Source organism: Euleptes europaea, chromosome 12 (assembly GCF_029931775.1).
Source record: "Euleptes europaea isolate rEulEur1 chromosome 12, rEulEur1.hap1, whole genome shotgun sequence".
NCBI classification, from domain to species: domain Eukaryota; kingdom Metazoa; phylum Chordata; class Lepidosauria; order Squamata; family Sphaerodactylidae; genus Euleptes; species Euleptes europaea.
In genome coordinates this window covers 54933058-54956994 of record NC_079323.1, presented here as the reverse complement: position 1 = coordinate 54956994, position 23937 = coordinate 54933058, and the positions used below count along the sequence as shown (strand labels likewise).

Sequence of the window (23937 nt, the reverse complement as noted above, 5' to 3'; positions counted from 1 at the left end):
AAAGAAACATTTGGCAGTGGAAAAAATACATTGAACACCACCCTTCTGGTCCAAATTGCTAGCAGATATCTAGAATTTCTCAGTTCATTTACATGTTACCACCTGCTTCACTACTTTAATGCCTTCATTTGTACATTAGAACAAAGATGTCCATCTGTTAGTAGGCATCTTCTACCATTTCATTAGAGAAAATACTAACAGAAAATTAACAGCTTTGACAAACATGTCTCCAACTTGTAACATCAATTCACTGACATCAGTGGTGTTCAGCATTTAACACTAATTTCTAAAGAACACAGTTGAAGAATCCCTTTGTACAGCGTTTGATGATCCTCACAGAGGCTGAATTTCTTTTAGATAATAAAGGACTTTGTGTGCTTAAAATCCTAAAGAGGGAAGAATGAGAAAAATAACAAAATAATTGATAATTCAAACATTTTCAGCCACTGTTCTTACCTATTAGCCTGAAATAAGCATGATAGTATCTCAGAGAGCAACTTAGAAATTTCTACAGTAAAGTTAAAACATGACTGTTTTGTGCTTTTTAAGAAACCGATACAGCCTTTAAGAATGTCTCTTGGTATTTCAAGAACACAAAGTACAGAATCCTTGTCCCTTTATAATAATCATGATACAGGAGCAAGTATTTGATGGTTATTACTGCAGATGACATTCTTCTGAGTCAATTAGTTCAGAAGCACAGTATTCTAAGAAGCTGTATCATCTGGGCTACATGGCACAGTTACCATATTCCTGAACTATCTTGTGGCTCTCAATACACGATTTCTTTATCCTAAGCAGAGGATGCCATTGAGTGCTAGAGAACAAACTTATTTAGGGAGCAGCTTTGGGCTTGAAATTAGTAAGCTGCTGTGCCTCGTGTTACATTTCCTGTGTGAATTAATCAGTTTAATGGATGACAAGAAAGCCCAAATATTATAGTCTGATTCCAAGGCAGGCTAAGTAAAGGAACTACATTAACAGACACCTGGAGACACATCTTCCTGTGGCCACTGCTCATTAAAAATGAGACTACTGGGAACAACCTTTATGCAACAAGCGCCCCATCCCATAGTTGTAATGGACAAGTGAGCTTACATGATCAATAGCCTTTGGAGTATTTCTTTATTTACTCTTATTTTAGACTGTAATTGGAAGATTGTATCGAAAAAACTTTCCCACTCAGCCCTTACTAGGTCTTCAAAATACTCTGGAAAAAGCACAGAGCATGTCTGGGGTCTGGTAAAAAATTCCCTAGTGCCCCTGAATGTGGCTTTGCTCTTAGCTGCCTCATTCTGCTCGTCCTCATGTAGATCCAGGGTTGCCATGACCTTGGAGAGGAGGGCTTGGTAATCCTCCCCAGAGAAAAGGCGAGACTGTTGTTCTTGGGGGACAGATTCCTCCCCCCCTTCCTCTTCTTCTGAAGAGAACTCGCCTTCCTCCCTCTCACTTCCCCTTGGATGAACCGGCATGGTTAGAACCTCTGGAATCACTCCCTCTCCTGTCTCTGGAACGGGCTGGTACGGACTGTAATTGGAAGATTGTATAGAAAAAACTTCCTGAGCACAGAAAGTCTAGCATAGCATGGAGAAGAATGCTAGTCGTGCCTTTTAATGTGTTATGTATTTTTATACGTGCTGACCTGAATAGCACAGGCTTGCCTGAACTTGAATACTAAGCAGGGTCAACCCTAGTTAGTATTTGGATGGGAGACCAAGATAAATCCAGGGTTGCTATGCAGAGGCAGGCAATGCCAAACCACCTCTGAACATCTCTTGTCTTGAAAACCCTATAGTGTTGCCATAAGTCAACTGTGACTTGACGGCAAAAAAATATTTAAAAAATATGTGGATGGGTTTCAAGTTGTTAATTTTCTCCTCTAATTCTGCAGCGAGAGAGTCTAATAACAGATGTACCCTATGATTCAGTCAACCAGTTTAGTATGTTACAGCTGTAAGCAAGGTGCATTTCCAGAAGGGCCTGTTTTCACCCTCTTTAAAAAAAGAGCAGTACATGCACTTGCCCTCCTGCCACTGTGGGTGCAAAATACTCACATTTTCATTTTGTGTTGTGCTGGGCTTAGAACTCTTCTTCCTGATAACACAAATTGGAAGAGAACTGTTTACATTTTCAGCTTCTCATACGTGTTACTTGAGTCAAGCCTTGGGTATTCTAGTTTCAATTGCATTTTCACTTTTTAAAAAGATGATCTAGTGCTGGGGGAATAGACTAGTGAAATGACTGGCACGCAAGAAGATAGAGAACTGCTTGTGCCATAAGGTTCCATTCTGCCAAGTAAGGAATTTTTTGTTTACATATGACTTTCTCTTCATGGAAGATGCTTCACTTGGCAGATGGAAACTTTAGGATGCCTACCCCATGACAGTTTTAAATTGGTAAGGTGGAAAGGCATTTTGGTTGGCCATAAATAATAGATACAAAGTGAAAATCTTGTTATTCACAAGCTCCATGGATGTAAGGTTGTGCTTTACTGGCTTAAGGGGGTTTGCCAGGGGGGAAATATCAGCTTCTCATACAACACTGCTTTCCTAGTGTTGTCATAAGAACAGCTGTTGAGTTGCATTCTCATTAAGTCAAAAACTTTTTTTTTTTTTTTTGCAAACTAGACCAATGTCCATAAACGGAATAAATAACGCCTTCAGTGCTTCCTTATTTCACAATTAACAGCTAACATTAGGAAGATAAAAGTCAATACATTAACTTTAGGTAGCTGTGACTAAATTGAGGGATTATGGTCCAGAAAATGAGTCATTTGGGACTAATGCAAGAGATTTTGCTTAGCTACTTGATTACAGTTAAATTGCAAGCTAATAAAAATCAACAGGAAAAATAACTGTACTTACATTGAAGAATTTCCTTCTAGAAAACAGGAAGAAAGAGACAATAAGGTATCTCTTAAGTGTGTTTAATTGTGTTAAATTGGATGCTGCCTGAACTGCAGGACATTCAAATTGTTTCTTTGGAAGTCTGTTAAGAACAATTTTCCCTTCTATGTTCTACTTATTTACATTATTTTTGGATGTGTCACGTTTTAAAGATCTTTACATATAAAAGCAATCTGATGGGAAACAAGTTCTATGTCTGAAAGCTGGTAACATGTTAAGGCATAGCGTTTTGGGTTGTTTTACAGATTAGGGGCTTTTCCTCATTTCACTGTAATTCATGGTTTAACATGTGTCAAGTGCCCCAACTGCAGCAGTTTGCATGCTGCTGGGTATACTTGGTATATCCTTGGGGCATACGGTGGTCTGGACTGCGTTAGTTGATATGTTAGGTATATCAGCAGTATTAGTCTCACAATGATGCTGTGTGTGTAAGTTTGGACAAGGATTCAGAGTAACTTTGGTGTTCTATATGCTATATAAATTAAAGAGAGATGCAGTCTGTGTACTTGGTCCCGCAGAAAATTCTACGCTTACAGCACTGAATTCTTCATTGATTTTCATGGTGGTGGTATTAATGCACACAGTTTTCTCTAGGTCCCCATAATAATGGTCCCTTTCTTGGATCTAGCAGTCCAATCACATGATAGTTTGACCACAACAGACAAAAAAAGCAGACAGCAATAGCGACAATCTTCTCTCCAAAAAACGTTCACAGCTGTCTTGGTCTCTCCTTTTCAAACTATAAACGGCAGGAGGCATTAGAACCAAAAGAAAGTAACCAGTTCTGATGAATTGCTGGTATTTATATTTTCAAAGGGAATTTAACGCTTATACTGTTATGCTGGTGGGGAGTGAGGTTTACACGCTCTCTAGTTACTAGATCAAGGTATACTATTAGCGTGCTATATAGTGTGTCATCTAAAATTAATCTCCAACTCTGACACAAGGGCTATTTTTGTAAGACGAAGTAGCTTACAAGGGGCGGTGTGTAATGGAAAGTAATAGGAATGGGATCTTATCAATTGTTGGCTTTTATGTTTTTCTACCTTATTCCAGCAGCCTATGGAAAAAGTCTTGTCAGTTTTGCACCATCACTGTTAAACTAATTATGACTGCAACACCTCCTGATCTCCATTCGGTGTGTGTGTGTGTGTGTGGGGGGGGTAAATCTTTAGATATGGGTAGTGATGCAGTTTTGCAATTGCCCAGAAGAGGGAGCCAGCTAAACACTGTGCCAATATTCACTGAAGCTGTCAGTGATTTTACAAGAGAAAGGTTCAAGGTTGGTGCTTTAATGTTTATTGGATTATACACAGTACTGATTTGCTTTCTCAGAGATCCAAATTCTAACAGTGACAGAATTTCGAATAATGATACGATCCACATGCCATTGGCTATTGCAGTAATCTGCCTCTTAGATTTTCCTGCCTGGCCAAGAAAATCCAGGTAAATATTGCAACAGACAACACCACATGGAAGCAGCTTACATACTATGACCACATCCTACAGAACAGGAATTCATGAAACAGTGTGTTGCCTACTGCTAGTTTTGCAAAAACCTGCTGGCTTTTCATAATTAAAAGTAAAGTTGTTAGCGATCTGCAACATTCGAATCAGCCTATTAGACAATTTGCATGCAACTACAGCATACAACATCGGGGGCCCTGCACTATGTTCCAGCCCCACACTGCTCCAGCAACATCTGGTAGAGATGAACCACATTTGCTCAGCAAATGACAGTTTTGCTTCTCTTGTTATTGTTGCCACTATCAGCACCTAAGGAACAAAGAACTACCGTACACCATTCTTTCTGTTCACACAGTACCCCATAATTGGAATGGCACAGGATTGGGTTACAGAGAAGAGCCTCCCATGCTGCTATAGTAATCAGTACTAGACTGCCCCTGTGGGGAACTAACTGTCCAAGGAGGGTCCCAATTTGGATTGAGACTACAGCATGAGGGGAAGAAGACCTGAAAGCAGAACCACTTAGTTAAACATTGTTACATCTAGCCTGAATATAGGCGATATTGTAGATTCTGTAGTCCGTGATAAACTCCTTATCTTGGAATAAGATCTTGCGATCTATCAACTAATGGCCAGCTCTTCTTTGTCAATCAATGTGTATAACCACCATTTCTCACTATGCATTAAGAGCAACGCTTTCTTTAAGGGAGTTAGTATGGTGTAGTGGTTAAGAGTAACAGATTCTAATATGAAGAAACAGGTTTGATTCCTCACACCTCCACGTGCAGCTTGCTGGGTGATCTTGGGCCAGTCACAGTTCTCTCAGAACTAGCCTCACCTACCTCACAAGGTGCCTGATGTGAGGGGGAAGGGAAGGCGATTGTAAACCACTTCGGGATTCCTTAAGGTAGAGAAAAGTGGGGTATAAAAACCAACTCTTCTTACACATAGAATTAACACTGTCCTTTTACTGCACTTTCTTCAGAGATCTGCTAGCCTTCTCCAGAAGTATCTGTGCTCCTGCTGATCCCATGCACACTTCATAGTCACATTTGTTTTGATAAAGGTAGAAAAAATTTTTACTTACTTGAAAGGTAACCTTTTGTTTGTGCATAATATACTCCAAGACCACAGGAAGCTATTATTAAAGACACAATTACCACAGCAGCTATAATGCCACCAACATTAAGGTCATCTAGAAGTCAAAACAAGGAAAACATAACTCTGGGGGCAGTGTCCACGGTGCGTCTTGATAGAGGACAATGAAATATCCCCGCTCCAAATGTTCAAGGAAACCATAGTACTATAGTGTTGCAAGGGGAAGGTGAGAGTTCAAATTCTGCCTCAGTCATAGGCTTTGCTCAAGCTTCTCTTTCTTTCCTGCACCTTAGCCTCACCATCTCTTACACAGGACGATCATTATTAACATTGAGGAGTCTATCTTAGAGGGCTGTTGCAAAAACCAACAGGGTAAAGATTAGAAACCCCTTTGAGTACTGTAAGAAAAGCCATGCTGGATCGGGCCAAGGCCCATCAAGTCCAGCAGTCTGTTCACGCATTGGCCAACCAGGTAAGTAGTATGGCTATTAATTTTATGGTGAACATCCCATTCTTCCGCTGAAAATTCAGAGTGGGTCTCCCAGGAGCTTCGTAGCTAGATGTTTCAAGATCATCAACTGAGTGATAAATATATTAATATATATTTCTCTGACTAATTTGGGCCAGATAAATAAAATAAGGTTTATATTCTTGACTTGGTCCTGCAAATTGGCATTAGTTGTTGCAGTACTAATAGATGCATGGTGGAAATGAAACAGCGCTCTAATTACAAGAAAGTGAGGCAAAGGTATTCTGATCCATCTAAAATCACATCTGACATCCATACATTTTGAGCCTCTCTTTATCTAGGTATATGTTTTGCATTTATTTACACTAGCTGGAAAGATATGATTATTACACATTTTTAATGCTACAGCTATAGCATAAAATGTGACAACCAGGGTTGGGGAATCAGCTACTACAAAGAAATGGCACACATACAATATTTGCTGATTCCTTCCAAACAAGGACTTGGGCCTTTCCTATATCATTTGGTTTGAAAACAAACCAAGTATTTAGCATATTTCTCAAAGAACTCCACACTAAAACCAAAAAGTTATGATCTTCATTACGCACTGCAAATTCTTTTTAAATGAAGGGACCCATTTCCAAGTTTAGGTGCACTATCCTATATTTTTCTTGCAATGTTATAAGTCTGGTTAGTACCTATTTTTCTAGAGAACATGTTAGAAAGAGGCATGAAATGATGGAGCTAAACAACTGGAGCCTGTGTTAATTATTTAGGAAATTCTTGCCTGTCTCTAGGTCCAAGCAGTCCACACTATGGAGCAGAATTAGCTTAGTAAGACAACTGATGGTGTAGTTAAAGGCAAACTACCAGTGCTGTTTAATATAGCTGCAAAAGAAATAGCCAATAAAGACTGGGACCAAGGCATTGTGGAAATGTCCCTCTATGCTTTGTACTATTATCTCAACTGAAAATGGGCCCCGACATACTTTAAGCAATACTATGGGAAGAGGGAGAGGAAGGCAAAAAGAGAGAAAGGTATCTATAATGTGCTTGTTTTTGCCCTACTAGGGGGTTGAGGAGATAACTGGTGAAGTGTTTTAGAAAGATCCTTTTGCAATGCTGTTTTCTGAAAGCAACTGTTGGGACATCCATTTTAGGATTCTAAATATGATCTATGGTTTGGTTATTAATTGAACGCCTTCTTAATGTGAAATGAGGGGAAAGATGCCTTCTTTTTCCAAGGGGCACTTCCTGCATTTTGAAAATAGCACTTCTATTTACAATTTTCTCTGTTTTGTAAAGCATCTGATTTGGGATTTTAAGTACACACGGCTTCTGTTGCCCTTATTTGTGCTATTTGACACTTACCAACTTGCATTCGCTTCACAGGGCATTTCCGAGGTCGTCCAATTCCATTTGCAGCTTCACAGTAATATTCTCCAGTGTCATTATTTGAAACAGGATTGAACAGCTAATTTTTAATAAAGCAGAAAAAGTCTGTTAAGAGATGTAGCAGTCTAAAACATCATTGTGGCAGTCTCAAACATCATCTTAAAATTTTTAAAGTTATAATTAAAAATGTAAGTATAACATGAAACAAGTTTCCAGAAAATAAAATGCTCAACCTTAGGAATCAATGGTCAGTTCTCACAATGGAGGGATGTGAGCAGTGGGATCCCTCACGAATCTGTGTTGGGACCGGTGCTTTTCAACCTGTTCATAAATGACCTGGAGTTGGGGGTGAACAGCGAAGTGGCCAAGTTTGCAGATGACACCAAATTATTTAGGGTGGTTAAAATAAAACTGGACTGTGAAGAGCTCCAGAAGGATCTCTACAAACTGGAAGAATGGGCATTAAAATGGCAAATGAGATTTAATGTGAACAAGTGTTAAGTGATGCATATTGGGGCAAAAAAAATCCCAACTTTACATATATACTGATGGGATCTGTGCTGGCACCGACAGACCAAGAAAGGGATCTTGGAGTGGTACTGGATCGCTCAGTGAAGATGTCAACCCAGTGTGCCGCTGCTGTGAAAAAGGCAAATTCCACACTGGCTGTAATTAGACAAGGAATAGAGAATAAAACTGCTGCTATCATACTGCCCTTGTACAAATCTATGGTGAGACCACACTTGGAATACTGTGTACAGTTCTGATCACCACACCTAAAAAAAAGATATTGCAGAGCTTGAGAAGGTGCAGAAAAGAGCAACCAAAATGATCAGGGTTCTAGACAGATGGGTGGTGGAGCTGTTCCCCTTGTCTCTAACCCCTCTCCCATGAGTGAAAAGCCAGGGCCTAGTGAATCATGTCAAACCTAGTGAAGGCATAGCAAAAGGATACTAGTTAGAAACTAATTCAGATCAGACTTCTGGATTATTGAGGATCAAAGCCGAGGTAATGTTTTTGTGCTTACGTCTGCATCAGCAAAGCTTATAGTTCTCTCATCCTAAATAGCACCTGAAATAGATACACAATGTGTGTTCTTAAAATCTATTTCCTTGTTCTTGTTAATCCATTCCCAGTTATTTTATTCTCCTATAGGTGAACACCACATCCAACTGAAACCACTGTCAAATCTTGCACTGAATCGCAATGGAATACATAGCACTTTTCTATGAACTATCTGCTGAACCAGCTGAGAGATTTCTCTCTTAATGCAAAACATAGCAGGGCTCTGATTCGACTTTAAATTTCCTCACTGTTACTATAGTAGGTATAAAATACTCCCTTCAATCTTTTTATCAGTCAAATGCTAGGTGTTGGACAAGTGTCAACTCACCAGGGTTCCAGTCACGGTATTCATGGTGTAAGAAACTCCCCCTTTTTTACCGCTTCTTGAATCTGGACTCGCCAGCAGAGCAATGCCATTCCTATACCATCTGTATTTAGAAGCAGGAAAGCCTTCATTTTCCTTACATCGTAGTTCAATTACTGTTCCGCTCATAGCTGAGCTGGGCACCACACAAACAGGAAGAGCTGGTGGGACTGGAAAGTGAAATCATGTTTTTTTAAAAAGTATTTGTACAGCTAAACATCACATATGTGCACCCAAGTTGTTCTACTGAAATCACCTGACTTGAGCAGGCCCAGTGTAGCCAGCATGGTGTAGTGGTTAAGAGCAGGTAGACTCTAATCTGGTGAACTGGTTTTGTTTCCCCACTCCTACCCAAGAAGCCTGTTGGGTGACCTTGGGCTAGTTACAGTTCTCTCCGAACTCTGTCAGCCCCACCTACCTCCCAAGGTGTCTGTTATGGGAGAGGAAGGGAAGGCAATTATAAGCCGCCTTGAGACTCTTTAAAGGTAGAGAAAAATCAGGGTATAAAAACCAACTCTTCTTCTTACCATTGAAGCTTAATGTAAGCCTGAATATACTTAAACAATTAACTGTGTGTGCGTACCATCAAGTCACATCTGACTTATGGCGACCTCGTGTTTTCAAGGCAAGTGACATTCAGAGGTGGTTTTGCCATTGACATGGGTGGGCTGAGAGAGTTCTGAGAGAGCTGTGACTGGCCCAAGGTCACGCAGCAGGCTTCAGGAGAAGGAGTGGGGAATCGAACCCAGTTCTCCAGATTGGAGCCCGCCACTATTAACCACCACACCACGCTGGCTCTCATAACCAATGAACTAGAAAAACTTAATACAACCCTTATCTCTATGCAAACTAAAGACTGACGTATCAGGAATGCTACTTCCATTTTATCCCATATTCTTCTCAACTTTAAATAAAATTGAATGCAAAGTCAGTATATTTAAGAATGTCTAAGAATAATTTCTAGCTATTCTTTTTTTAAAACCCTTCATTTCTGAGTAACATTAAATATCATCTTAATGAAAATCATTCCTTTTCAAATGGAAGCATTCATTTGAGAATAGCAGAATGATACAGAAGTTTTCTTTTCCATAAGATATTGTGTATAATACTATAATATTCCATCTACTAATCAAACGGAAAACAATTTCAAAACTGAATTATTTAGGAGGGCGTTTTTACAAAGAGCTTTATTATAATGGAATTGATTCAGGAAAAATGTTTTAATAAAGCATTAATTGATTCAGGAAAGTGCTTTAATAAAAGTCAAGTGCGGACTATACTACTGTGTATAGTACAGACTAGCCCAATCTCACCATATTTTGGAAGCTAAGCAGGGTTGGCCCTGGTCAGTATTCAAATGGGATACCATCAAGGAATACCAGGGTTGCTACATGGAGGGAGGTAATGGGAAACCGCCTCTGAACATCTCTTGCATTGAAAACCCTGTGGGGTCACCATAAATTGGCTGTGACCTGATGGCAAAAAAAGGTACATACTATCTGTTGTCCTGATCTGGATGGCCCAGGCTAGCCTTATCTTGTCAGATCTCAGAAGCTAAACAGGGTTGGATGGGAGACCACAAAGAAATACCAGGGTCACTCTGCAGAGGAAGGAAATGGCAAACCACCTCTGTTAGTCTCTTGCCTTGAAAACTGTACTGGGTTGCCATAATTCAGCTGCGACTTGACAGCACTTTCCATTATCTGCTGTGTATATATTATCCTGTTGTGTAATTTCTGCATTGTTTTAATTCGCCATGTTAATACTTGTGCCTTGTTTCAGCTTTGTTCCAGGTTTTTTTTTACTTGATTTTAATTTATGCATCCTAATCCTATAACATTACTTATTGGATATCCCATTCTATTGACTGCATTGACTTACAGTGCATAATCCCCCTTGAGTCTCAGTAAGAAAGGTGTACTATAAATAACATAAACACACAAACCATAATGTGGGTAACCCTCTGCCAAATCAGTACAGCTACCAAATGGGACTGCCCACAGAGAAGGAGGTTTCTGCATGCCCAGGGGCAGCCCCAAATATATAGAATAATATGGTTCCCTCTTCTATTCTGTATGTGTGTAAAAAGAAAACCATTAGAATGAGAACTAGGCAGGCACAAACTCTCACTCTGCTGATCAGCTGAATTTTGCTTCCATTCAGCCAACAATCAATAAGACAGGAGAAATGCCCACCTGTGCTGGGCTTAGGGAGCAGGTAAGGAGAAAGCGCTTCACTTACTGTTTAACCTCAGCAATTTCCTTACATGGTTTGGGGGTTTTAAGAGGTAAGCTGCTGTCCCAGTAAAAAGGTAAAGGTCCCCTGTGCAAGCACCGGGTCATTCCTGACCCATGGGGTGACGTCACATCCCGATGTTTTCTAGGCAGACTTTGTGTACGGGGTGGTTTGCCAGTGCCTTCCTCAGTCAGCTTCCCTTTACCTCCAGCAAGCTGGATACTCATTTTACCAACCTCAGAAGGATGGAAGGCTGAGTCAACCTTGAGCCAGCTACCTGAAACCAACTTCCGTCGGGATCGAACTCAGGTTGTGAGCAGAGCTTGGACTGCAGTACTTCAGCTTACCACTCTGCGCCATGGGGTTTTTTGTAAAAAAAAAAGCCACCAAAACACTGTAATGGAATCCTCCTGAAAAACTACCATATAGTTAAGGTTAGGGGTAATTACAGGAGTAAGCTCAGCAACCAACAACTTCCCCCACTTGTCAAGTTCAAAAAGGATATCCACATTACCAACTTTAATCTAAATCTCAAATAGTTTTGTTTAGCTGACTGAGGCAGCAAGATTAATAGAGCAGCTTACCTCTCCTATCCTTTACCCCTTTTCTCTACTCCTTTGAAGACTAATATCAGATTAGATCACTGGCTCTCTGCGCATGATCCTGATGGACTCTCCTCACTTTAGGAAATTGCAGAATGTAAACTTAGGTGGCCTTCTAAAATGTACATATTTTAATCCTGTGTTTTAACTTATGTTTTAGTTGTCGTATGCATATACTGTTGGAAGCTGCCCCAAGCCCAACTTGGATTGGGAAAAGGCGAGGTATAAAGGGAATAAAATTAAAAAAATAAAAATATATTCCTACCCAGCACTGAAAGAAAGACTTCTGTCTCTGCTGCATCTTGTCCTTGTTCTGTGGCTGCACTGATTTCACAGCGGTACCTCCCAGCATCATGTCTAGTCACATTTCTGAGTCGAATGCTTGAATTCCACATTTCAGCTCGACCTGTAAAATTACCTTTTTAAATAAAAGAGAAAAATAGAGGGAGAAATGAGTACAAACAGATTGCTGAAAAATAAAGATCAGTTTCCATTCCAAATGTATAAAAAGTTGCAAAAGCAGTTTGTTTTTCCAACATTTAAATTCCCATCCGACTATTAGCACAAGAGTATTTATTTTTCTCTAAAATTCCTCCAACGGCATGTTCCAGTTCAAATAGCTTAGCCAGGAACATGAGGCGAATACAGGGCAAGCAAATATAAACTAGATGAAAGCCATTTATGCACACACACGTACGTGTGCAAGTATGACTAAAGGCCAGTTCACACATATGAGTTGCTCGCTTATTTTGTCTACATGATTTTCCTGTGTACAGGGCCAGATGAAAAGGCCAAGCTATACAAGGATTCACAGCAACAGCCCGGATCTGCATACATCCTATATATTGAGGTATCAGTACAATCCTGTACATAGAACACCTCAACACGAAGAAAGCAACCAGCTGCTATGATGAAACTTGCACACAAATGCAGGCTGAGAATTTACTTACCTACAAAGGTACGGTTGTAGTAAACAAATGAAACACCAGATGATCTAACTTTCTTCCATTCTATTCTTAGGTTGGTTACCTTCTTTGCTTTGTGTACACAGCTTAGAATTGCCTCTGCAGGAAACGAAAACAAGCAATGGGTTTCTGCTCTGTGGCTGGCAGAGAGATTAAGATTACACAGTGAAACCAACATGGTGTTTTGTCCGTGCAGGTCCCACAATTTCCAGCATCAACTTTTTTAAAGTGTCATGGGCTGCTGGGTCAAAGGAGAGGAAGGCAAGAGCTACATCTGTAAGTGCCTTCTGCTTGTGCTTCATAGGATGCAACCCACAGTGCTATAAACCCAGAGAACCCAAGCAATTGCTAACATGATACTAACTCAATTATGAGAAAATTAGTCATTGACTAAGCACTTTATCGGTCTCAGCTCCTTATTGCTGTTCCAGAACTAATGATTAACAGCAGATCTTTCAAAAGGAAGGCATTTGGAATAATTTATGGGCGTCGTTTTCCTGAAGAGGGGACATTTCAAAATGCATGCCCCCCCTCCCCCCCGCCCGCAGTCTGAAGGTAGGAGACTAAGGGCTGCATCCAGCAATTTTCCTGTACTAAGAGTAAGGTTCTCTCTGCCCCCCACCCCCCAAAAAGCAGGTATTTCTGATCCTAGAAATAGGGTCGAGAGCCAGCGTGGTGTAGTGGTTAAGAACGGTGGTTTGGAGCAGTGGAGTCTGATCTGGAGAACCAGGTTTGATTCCCCACTCCTCCATGTGAGTGGTGGAGGCTAATCTGGCGAACTGGATTTGTTTCCCCACTCCTACACATGAAGCCAGCTGGGTGACCTTGGGCTAGTCACACTCTCTCGGCCTCACCTACCTCACAGGGTGCCTGTTGTGTTGAGGGGAAGGGAAGGTGATTGTAAGCCGGTTTGATTCTCCTTTAAGTGGCAGAGAAAGTCGGCATATAAAAACCAACTCTTCTTCTAGAAAAGTTGATTCCTAGGGTCACAGGGTCTTTATGGGACAACAGGTATGAGGGTGAGTCGGCTATGGTGAAAATGGGGCAAAAATCTCTCTCCCCTTCCGCTAGCAGAGCTTTGCAGAAAGAAAAGTCAGCTCAGCTGGTGGGAGCAGGCAGGAAGGACAATTTCATCCCCACCTGCCTCTGAACCATAGGGCCATTACTTCATATGGCCCATGGATCAATTTTTGAAGGGTTGGAGATGGCCTTCAAAGGGAGGGGAAAGAGGAGAAGATCTGCAACCATCCGTCTTCGCCATCAGCGGGAGGTTTTTGGGGTGGATCCTGAAGAGGGCGGGCTTTGGGGAGGGGAGGGACTTCAATGCCATAGAGTCCAATTGCCAAAGCAGCCATTTTCTCCAGGTGAACTGGTCTCTATCGACTGGAGATCAGTTGTAATAGCAGGAGACCTCCAGCTAGTACCTGGAGGTTGGCAACCCTATATCTTACACCACAGTAGGCTTGTACTACATCAATATAAGTTGACCTGATCTTAGGGAAACTGTGACTCAAATTGTAAGATACTGTTAAAATAATCCTTTTAAATCTTCATGTAGCTCACATATACCTTTTTTAGTGTTTTGGAAAATTCCTCAGCCAACAATAAAAAGCAACTCCAGATTGCCAAGATTCCATCTGGCATCTTTCCCTAAGAACATTTGTTGTAGTAGTTAAGAGACACAACCTTAAAAAAACTCCTAATGACAGGATGTTATCCTGTTTTTTATTTTTAAATTAAACAATGTTCCTGCTTCAGAAATTAGGGCGTTCCAACTAGCTTGCAGAAGTTGTATAGTAAAGATTGAGTAGGATAGGTGGAGCCTTTCCTGAATTGTATGCGTCAACTGGTCTTTGTTTTGCTTTAATGTGCTTTTAAAAATGAAAGTCATTTGTTGAACTACTGTGTTTGTATCATTCAGTGTTTTTGTTGGCCAACCTTCATTCTTCTATCAGAGGGTTTTGATAACGTGAGGACAACTGGATTGCTGAGTTTCAAATCTATCCTTTAAACCTGCATGAATGAGAGAAATCCATGCCTCCTACTCAGACGCTTTAAATTCTGAGTATCATTTTCAAAAAAGGATGTCCTCCCTGGCGTTTCTACCTCAAAAGCATTTTGGAAGCCTCAAGAGTTTTGCTCTCTGCTTTATTGCAGTCATCGGTTCCAGGGTCAGTGTCAAAGAACAGCATGCCCACACATCCACCAAGGCATGAAGGATGATACAGAGCCCACCACCAACTAGTGATCGATCATTTCTGGTATAGCAGTGGATGGGCTAGCAAATGCCCCAGAGGCCCTACAGGGTCTCTGGGGTGATCTTCCATTTCTAACTGGGAAAGGTGCCTGGAGGCGACAGTAGTGGTTCATACGTGAGAGAGGCTGGGTACATATGCATGAGGAAAAGCTAAAGAGTTTGAGGCTTTTAGGTTAAGAAAAAAAGATGGCTGAAGGAACATAATAGACATTTATTAAACTTATACATGGGGCAGAAAATAGGGACAGAAAGGGGGAAATTGAAGGAAGATGTCAAAGTGAAGGAAGGCGACTGAGAAAATATATTTTGCGGCTAGTTGGTGATTTTTAAAACATGGTTTGCATTAAAATCAATGCTCGGTTCTGCATTATATCTGAAAGAAAAATCCATATAGCAGTCAAAGAAATACATTAAATAAGTTTATCCAAAATTCAGAGAGGAATAGAACTCCAGAGGCACAATACAGCTGCTTCCAGAGAGCACTTTATGCCCTTCTTTCTCAGTAGCTGTTCCATATTACCTACAGTTTGACAAAGTTGGCACATTTTGTATTAGTTCCCATTTTGTTCTGGCATCAACTCAGCCACAGGAAATGTTGAGGAAGAGGATAACAGCATACACGACTGCCAAGAAAGGTCATTTGGAATCAATAATAAGCAGCAATAAAAACATAGGGAGGGAAATAATGGAAGGGAAGACAAGCCACTCATTCACCCCACCCCAAAAGTAAAAAAAAAAGACCTCCAACTGATGATACTGGCAATTATAGTTCCATAGGGTTATACATACAGGTCTGTTTCAAGCAGGTTCATAAGTATTAGGGAACCTTCCATTTGCACCATGCGATTACAAACATGAAGAATTTTCTGTCGCTGAAGAAAATGAAGCAATCTCTACACATTCCTTGGACTGGGTCTACTGACAGCACAATTTGTAATAACACAGCTGAACATTTTATTTTTATGACTTGTCATTTCTCTGTACCCAACAGCCTTTCCATTATATCAAGGACATTTTGCTCCTTCGACACCTCCATGTCACAATGTGGGGAAACACTGCTTGCAAGGCACATTTCTGTCCACTTCTCTCAACCTACCTACGTCTCTCCGAGTTTTCCTCTGCCATCTTTCTAGTCTTACAAAATGTCTTTTGCTGAAATGCTAGTGCATCACCTCTCATTACCACGCTGGTGCTTAAAGGCTCTTCCTCTTTGCCTTGTCTCCTGCACTCACCAACTACTGTCGGGACTTGATTTCACCCTGGTGAACTCTGGGGATGAAAGTATCTATAGCCACCCCTTCCCCTTGCTTCTCCTGGATAAGTATGACTGAATCAGGCATGGTTTGGGACCAGATTGGCTACCAGCATTCAAATTATAAAGAAGTTCAATTATGGCCTATTTAAACAGCCAACTGCTATTTACATAGCAGACTAAGCAAGGATCCAAATGAAAAGCACTATAACTGCCTCTCCCTACTTTTGTAGACACCTTATGAGATGGTTAGATTATGGAGAGGCTACATATTCTTGCAGTTGCAGTGCACAGAAACCATCCATCACCTCAGTTTCCCAGGTTTGGGTCCCTCCCCTTTGTTCAGCTAAGTGCTCCAGTGCTCAAGTTAGCCATAACAGAAGGCCGGTATAAAAAGGTACCATTGGAAGAGCGGTTTTGTCCCTGTGGATCAGGGAGGATCGAGTCGGTGGACCATATCGTATTGCACTGTAGGTTTTATGAAGCAAGTAGAATGAAGCTTATTTCTCCAATAATAAAGCGATGGCATGGAATTACCGATGCCGAAATAAGCCACAAACTATTATTTGAGACAAACCCCGAGTTTATATTGAATTGTGCTAGATTTTTAGCTGTAGTCCTTAAAATTTGCAAAGATAAAGTGGTGATCTAAGTGAAGGACTACCTAGTAAAGGTAACTTTATTTAGGTGATTTGTTGGGCTTTGTATGTGTAGTTTATATTTATAGTCAGCATCAAATTTTATTGTGGGGTGTTGTATCCATTGCATTTGGATGGCGGGTTAGATATACCTGTGTATTAGACTTTTTGCAACTTTGCTGGTTATGTACTGAATAAAGACTTGTATGTATGTATGTGCTCAAGATAGTGTCCATGGCTTAATCCTTCATGCAGAGAAAGGCAATGGCAAACCCCACTAAGGGTCACTATAAGTCAGCTGCGACTTGAGAGCACTTTAAAAACACTCATCCCTATATGCCTGCAATAGAAACTGTATGCATTTCATAAGATTTTTGGAGGTGTTCTAGGGTGCATACTCAGTTAGTTGGTTGGGCCAGTAGCACATTGCCACTGTCTTTTGGGAACTGTGCACCTTAGAGAACACCCAAAACACCTTTGGGTTGTGGAGTCGCAGGAAATAATGTAGCAGTTGAATATGGAAGATATGCATATTTACCAACTTTCTAGACTTGCATCTTCAGTCGGTTCCTTTTAAAATCGTTAAACACCAGTTTTCCCAACCTAAAAGAGCAGCATGGGGGACAGGGGCTTGATATGTCATAATAAAAATACTTATTGCTCTGTCACAATTCCATGTGTTTCACAAATATATAAGATAAAGAGCTCATGTATCTTGTGTATTTATTAAAATTGAATTGTTTTACTATGATTATGTATCTTCTTGTAATAGATTTTATCTCTTCCTCAACCTTGGTGATTTATCAGTCACTGACACTTTCAGTTAAAAGGATCAGGTAGTAAGTGATGTGTAACACCTCTACTTGAAACCCCAGAGAGCTGCTGCCAGTAAGGCAAGACAATACTGACCTTGGCTGATTTGGTATGAAGGCAGCTTCATACATTCATACAACTGCCTGTGCCAAGTGAGTAACTGCAGGATATTGTGTCAGCTGCATCACATTGTAATTTTTTCTACTCAGCACCATAATACACTTTCTGTAATGTAAATGTGCATACATATACTATACCCTCAAATTCTCTTGCTGTAACATGCTCTTTTTCTGTGTAGACATCAATTCCATAAGCTTTATGATCTGCAAAAAAAGAGAGAAACATTTTCTTCATATTCAACATCCCTTCTCTTAATAGGCTCTCCTTAGTAATGTAATTTAAGCCATTTCCACACAGGTTGCTTGCCCAGGATTCGATGCATTGGAAAGCAGTTTTTTTTCCCCGTTTCCCTGCAACATTGTGGTACACTGGTGCATCTCCTAGGTTTTCCAGGCGTTTCTATGATCTCCAAACCTGCATTGCTGAGAGGTTTTGAGAAAGATTGCAGCAATGCCAGGATGGCTGCCACACGAGTGATAAAGTTTGGATCTTCCCAGTCCCACCCACACAAAAGCCATTTTCCTTACCCCTGCCACCAGGGGACTGTTGTTGTTTTTTTCACTTGGGGACTACTTTTAGTTTTGTTTTCAAACAGCAAATATAACGTTATAATAATATCTGTATCAATTCCTGTGAATTCCCAGCTTTCATTTAAAAAAAAAAGTCTCTGCCCCTTTCATTGTGGAGATAAGCCTTTCCCCTTGTAACTCTACAATGGAAGGAGACATGGGGCAAAAACGCATGGTCACTTTATCCTCCTTTAATCCCTGTTTCAGCCAGGATTCAGCCTGGATCGAATGCATGCGTTTCGCCTAATGTGCGTTCAATCCTGGCTAAAACAGGGATTAAAGGAGGATAAAGCGACCATGCGTTTTTGCCCATACACTTTAAAAAAAAAAAGGAAGCTGGGAATTCACAGAAAATGATATATGTTGTTACAACATATCGCTATAATAATTAGGGTTGCCAGGTATGTGGCTTTGGTGGGCGATTGCCCGCGAATCCACCCAACCGTTCCAGGACCACGCGATGACGTTGCTTCCAGGTTTACCCCCGGAAGCACTGCATCACCGCGGCTGCTTTAGCACTCAAACACCCAAAATTGGGGGGTTTGAGTACTAAATCTGCCGTGGCAATATGGCACTTCTGGAAGTAATCACGGAAGTGACGTTACTGCATGTGCGCGGCTGCACACACAGGCAGCCGCCCCAGGCCCGCCCCCTAAAACCTCCCGCTGATTGAGAGGGGGGACCTGGCAACCCTAACAATAATATTCATTTGCTGATTTCAATGCCATAGAGTCCAATTGCCAAAGCAGCCATTTTCTCCAGGGGAACTGATCTCTATCGGCTGGAGATCAGTTGTAATAGCAGGAGATCTCCAGCTAGTACCTGGAGGTTGGCAACCCTAAGTGTAAAAGCCCCATTGCAGCCATGCTGTATCAGCAGCTGCAGCAGCAATGAGGAAGCTAAACAAGCCTGTATCTGTATTGTGTGCAGGACTTCAGGCTTCGATACCCTATCATCAAGAAAGATGCGCAAAGTTAGCTTCATTATCTTCCTGAAGAAATAGATTATTTCCTATATTTCCTTTTAAACACATATGTGGGGGAAAATAATTTCCAGTTCTGGATTATGACATTAATGTACACGAATTAATATGTTATCTTGAAGTCCGAAAACACAATATAAGTTAGGACATGGGGAAATGCTCACTGGCACTAGCTATCTGTCTAAGCCCATTTGTCATAATATTGGACTGACTACCAGGATAGGTTTTTCCTTTGCAAACAAGAACCCTGGAGAGTGTTCCTAGTCCCCCCTTGCATGCATACAGCTCATCAATGAAGAAGAAGGTGTAGGAGGAGGAGTTGGGTTTTCTACCCCACTTTTCCTCTACCTTTAAGGCAGTGGTTCCCAACCTTTTTTTGACCAGGGACCACTAGGACTTTTTTGTTCAGTGCAGGGACCCCAAGATTCAAAATCAAAATTCCAAGAATTTGAAAATAAACCTTAATCATAACTGTTAGTTAAACATTAAGCTTAGAATAATATTTGAATATATATATTTTATAATAGAGAACTTTTAATTGAAAATATTAATTTATTATGGGTTTATAACTTTGTTTCGCGGACCCCTGGGGGTCCACGGACCCCTGGTTGGGAACCAGTGCTTTAAGGAGTCTCAAAGCAGCTTACAAATGCCTTCCCTTCCCCTCCCCACAACAGACACCCTGTGAGGTAGGTGGGGCTGAGAGGGTGCTCAAGAGAGCTGTGACTAGCCCAAGGTCACCCAGCTGGCTTCATGTGGAGGAGTGGAAAAACAAACCCAGTTCACCAGACTAGAGTCCGCCGCTCATGTGGAGGAGTGGGGAATCAAACCCGGTTCTCCAGATCAGAGTCTGCCGCTTTTAACCATTACACCAAGCTGGCATGAATCAAGTAGCACAGCAAGCTTGGAATTAGAAAGCATGCTCTCTTGAACACAAAATGGAAAAATAGCTGTTGGAGGTGTTTAGTCGGTTGAAACTGGAAGATTCCCAAGACTGCAAAGTCCTAAAGCATTTCTCCACCTTATTTCTTCTTTTGTTTTTTTAGTGCCAAGGGACATTACATAGGGGGCACTTTTATCTGCCTGCAAATTTGTAAAGCCTCAGTATATTTCTACAGCTATGATTATTACTATAGTAAACTCTAATTGGAAAATTAATTTTTTTCCCCCTAAACGAGTTTCCCGTTTTACATACTCAGAAGGAAGAAAAGCAAAGATTTAGGCAAGCGCCTTAGCTTTTGTCTTCCGTTACTTTGGAAACGTCTTTAACTCTGGATGTATTCCAGAATTCTGAATAGAGCTATTTATTTGCAAAAAAAATAGCAAGAAACTTTATAACCTTTGCCAAAGCTGAAATAGGAAAGCTCCAACAAAATTAGAGACCACTCAAAACTCTGAATGAAACTTTAAAAAAGAAGCTTTTTGCAAGATGATAACAAAACTATCCCTTCTGGCATGCATACCTATCCCCTAGAGCCCACATGCACAGGCTGTGTTTTGGATGGATCTGACCACTCAAAAAGTTCATTTGCACGGTCAGCCTTGCAAAGATCCACATGTACTAGTGGGATTCTCTGGGTTAGCAAATCTCTGGGTAGCAAAAATAAATAAGCTTTGAAAGATTCACAAGAAGTATTTTCTTTCTCCAAATTGGGAGGAAGAAGACAGTTACAACTTAAGCTTTTTTTCATTGTACTTGAGAAGCTGAGCAAGGCAAAAATACCAACAGTTTCGAAAGAAGTCTGAGAATTCGCTGCCAATCTGGTTCCCCTGGCAATGAATAGCAAGGCGCTGGAAATGAGGGTATGGTGTTTTTGAAGCCTTCTACCACTATTGTAAGAGCAATTGAGTGTTCGCTTCCACAGCAACCATTTCAAAAAGGTTGTATGTGTATATATGCATTATATAGGCTAAAAATGCAAATGCTGCCCTTCTGTCATTAGTCTGCATAAAGTCGGTTTTGGTTTGTTTTCAGTATTTTAAGTGGCAAACGAGATCCAGATAAAAAGAACTCCCTTGTGATAATATTTTAGTACCACCACTACAACAGACCAACGTCATGGATGAATGCTGAAACATTACATATACAGACCCAGCATTTGGAACTTTAACGGATTCTCTTCCTAAATACAAACGCTTATTAATTTATTTAAAACATTAACATCCTCAGCTAAACATGGGCAGCTACATATACATAATGCGTTTAAGAATAACTATATAATCATCGGCCGCCGACGGAACTGGCCTCGCCGCTAGCTAAGTGGGTCTTGTTGTGTGATTAGGCGCACTTACGCTGGCAGGGAGGTCGTGATGCCTCCTAAGAGGACTCACCCCCTCCTCGGGAGTGCATGGTTAGTCTGGACATCAATTGTAATTCCAGACCTCCAGGCCTCACCTGGAAGTTAGCAACCCTACCCCTTCTAGGCATATAGCTGGCACAGCTCCAGGACTCAGGACTACCTTCCAATGATGAAGTCACAGGAGCCCCCTCCCGCATCTGTAATCACCAGATCCTCCTTATCAAGACTGGCAGAGTATTATTATTTATTTATTTTTGCTTCTCCATTTCCCTCCCTGGAATTCACCGCCACATTTTCCAACCGGTTTCTCCCGTCTTCATTTGTAGTTGGTCCTTCCCCCAAGCATCCTAACCAGGCTAAGAAGACCTTGCCTTTTCATTTCATTATGTGGGAGAGAGCATGGTTTGGACTAAAAAGAACTCTACCGGGTATTTAGCTTCAAGTAATGCAACTGAGGCTTCAAGTCTACCGGGTATTTAGCTTCAAGTAATGCAACTTTTGGTCACGCCATGAGACGACAAGAGTCACTGGAAAAGACACGTCGTGCTAGGAAAAGTTGAGGGCAGCAGGAAAAGAGGAAGACCCAACGAGAGATGGATGGACTCAACAAAGGAAGCCGCAGCCTTCAATTTGCAAGGTCTGAGCAAGGCTGTCAAAGACAGGACCTTTTGGAGGACTTTCATTCATAGGGTCGCCATGAGTCGGAAGCGACTTGACGGCACTTAACACGCACAATGCAACTGAATACTAGGACTGTGCAAAATGAATGGTGGTTATTGGACTGTCACACATAAATTGCGGCTGCATTGAACAGTAAAGCCTGGATGGCTCCAGTAAGGGGGGGGGAGGATTTTCTGGCCCACATGGCAGCCTTTTCCTCCCCCCTGCCACTGGGGGTGGGGTCTTTTAAGACTTTTACAACACCTGCACTAGAATATCAATATGCCCTTGTAACAATAAGTGTAGCAGGTTCTCAGCTTTCATTATCCAAAAGATGCCTCTAGCCACTTCTCTTGCGGAGATATACGGGAAAAGGCTTAGGCTAGGAATTCAGAAAACCTGCTACACTTATTGTTACAATGGTATATTGATATAATAATATTCTTATACCAATGTTTTAAAAATTGCAGGCCCAGGGGAGGGCTTTTTGGCAACCTCTGGGTGACTGGCCCGGAGTAGGGCACGTTATGTAATGTTTTATGTATGTTATGTATTTTGTAGAATGTATGTTTATGTTTTATAGTAAATTTATATTTGTAATCTAAGTTTTAAAATAAAATTGTTTTGAAAAAAAGAAAAGCCACCTTCTCTCCCATAGCAATGTCTGCCTTCTTACTCTATTATTCAGGTTTTTTTTTCTTACTTTACCACAAAATGCCAGAGGACTTTTCCCAAGAAGAGCCAGTGCGGTATAGTGGTTAAAAGCGGTGATTTGGAGCGGTGGCATATAAAAAGCAACTCTTCTTCTTCTTCTCTCTGAAAACACCTTTTCAATTTTACCCAGCAGATAAGTTGAAGTTCGAAAGCACCAGACATTTCTTCTGTCTCAGTGGTTCCCAATCTTTTTAAGGCCACTGCACCCTCGGTTCCATAAAAGCATCTCCATTGCCCCCTACCCTCCCTTTTAAAACCCGTTATTCAGAATAGCTGTTTGCACAACCTACTAAGGAAGATAAATAACATTCAAAAGAGTAACAATTAATTGCACATTCATTCAAAATCCAATTAGAACTTCTTAGTTCAATTTATTCAACAACATTGATGAACTTGATCCAGTGATACTCGCTTTTCAAAGTCTGACAGTCATTTAGGAAGAATCTTAGACACCCTATTTATTAACCACCTCACTGTTCAGTAAAGTCTTCATCTGATGGATGGAACAAAGATTATTTTAATTTATTGCCTCCTTTTAATACTTTTTTTTGTTTTTTTCATTTTATTACTGCAATTCCGAGCAAAGAAAGTGTTATGTTCTCTTTATAAATGTCTAAAAAACTATTTTCGCTGAAAATATACCCAAATCTCCACGCAATATATTTACCACAAATTCTCTCTCACAGCCCATTCCTGAGCCAGAGGGCCGAATGGGCTCAGGAGGCGTAGTGCCACTTGCACTACCTTTAGGACTGCTGGGGCAGCGCGGGCCTTGGACACCGGCTCGGTGTCCCGCCGGCATCCTACCGATGCAACTGCATGCGCCAGCGTCCTGGGAGGCACCCTGGGGCGTTCCGGGGACAGGGCTGATGGTAGGCAGCCTCTTAACCCCTTTCAGGCCTCTTACACCACAGTGGTGCTGGGCCAGGTTTTTGCTGGCATCACTTGTCTCTATGGGGCTTTCCCCCCTCTTTTAATTTTTTTTTTTACTTTAAAAATGCCCCTTTTTTATCCTGCAGTGGCCACGAAATCTCCTTGGAGGCGCCATGGCCAAGCCATCCCCGGA

At 41.1% G+C, this 23937-nt stretch overlaps 1 protein-coding gene across 1 annotated transcript; it reads right to left on the bottom strand.

Annotated features, from left to right (window-relative positions):
• Positions 1-281: 281 nt before the first annotated feature.
• JAM2 (junctional adhesion molecule 2) lies at positions 282-23673 on the bottom strand. The gene is made up of 10 exons (XM_056858207.1): positions 23514-23673; positions 17784-17849; positions 12552-12665; positions 11867-12019; positions 8729-8934; positions 7312-7414; positions 5461-5568; positions 2865-2880; positions 2055-2094; positions 282-386 (listed from the first exon to the last, which is right to left on the bottom strand). Exons 1-10 carry the CDS (start codon positions 23671-23673, stop codon positions 354-356), a joined length of 999 nt encoding a protein of 332 aa, XP_056714185.1. The 3' UTR covers positions 282-353.
• Positions 23674-23937: the final 264 nt, after the last annotated feature.

Coding starts and splice junctions, on each gene's coding strand:
- JAM2 (XM_056858207.1), bottom strand. CDS start 23,673: ATGCCGGCGGGACACCGAGCCGGTGTCCAAGGCCCGCGCTGCCCCAGC. Junction 7,415..8,728: donor ATACCGTGACTGGAACCCTG/GTGAGTTGACAC, acceptor ATTAAAAATTAG/CTGTTCAATCCTGTTTCAAA. Junction 387..2,054: donor GCACAACACAAAATGAAAAT/GTGAGTATTTTG, acceptor TTCCCTCTTTAG/GATTTTAAGCACACAAAGTC.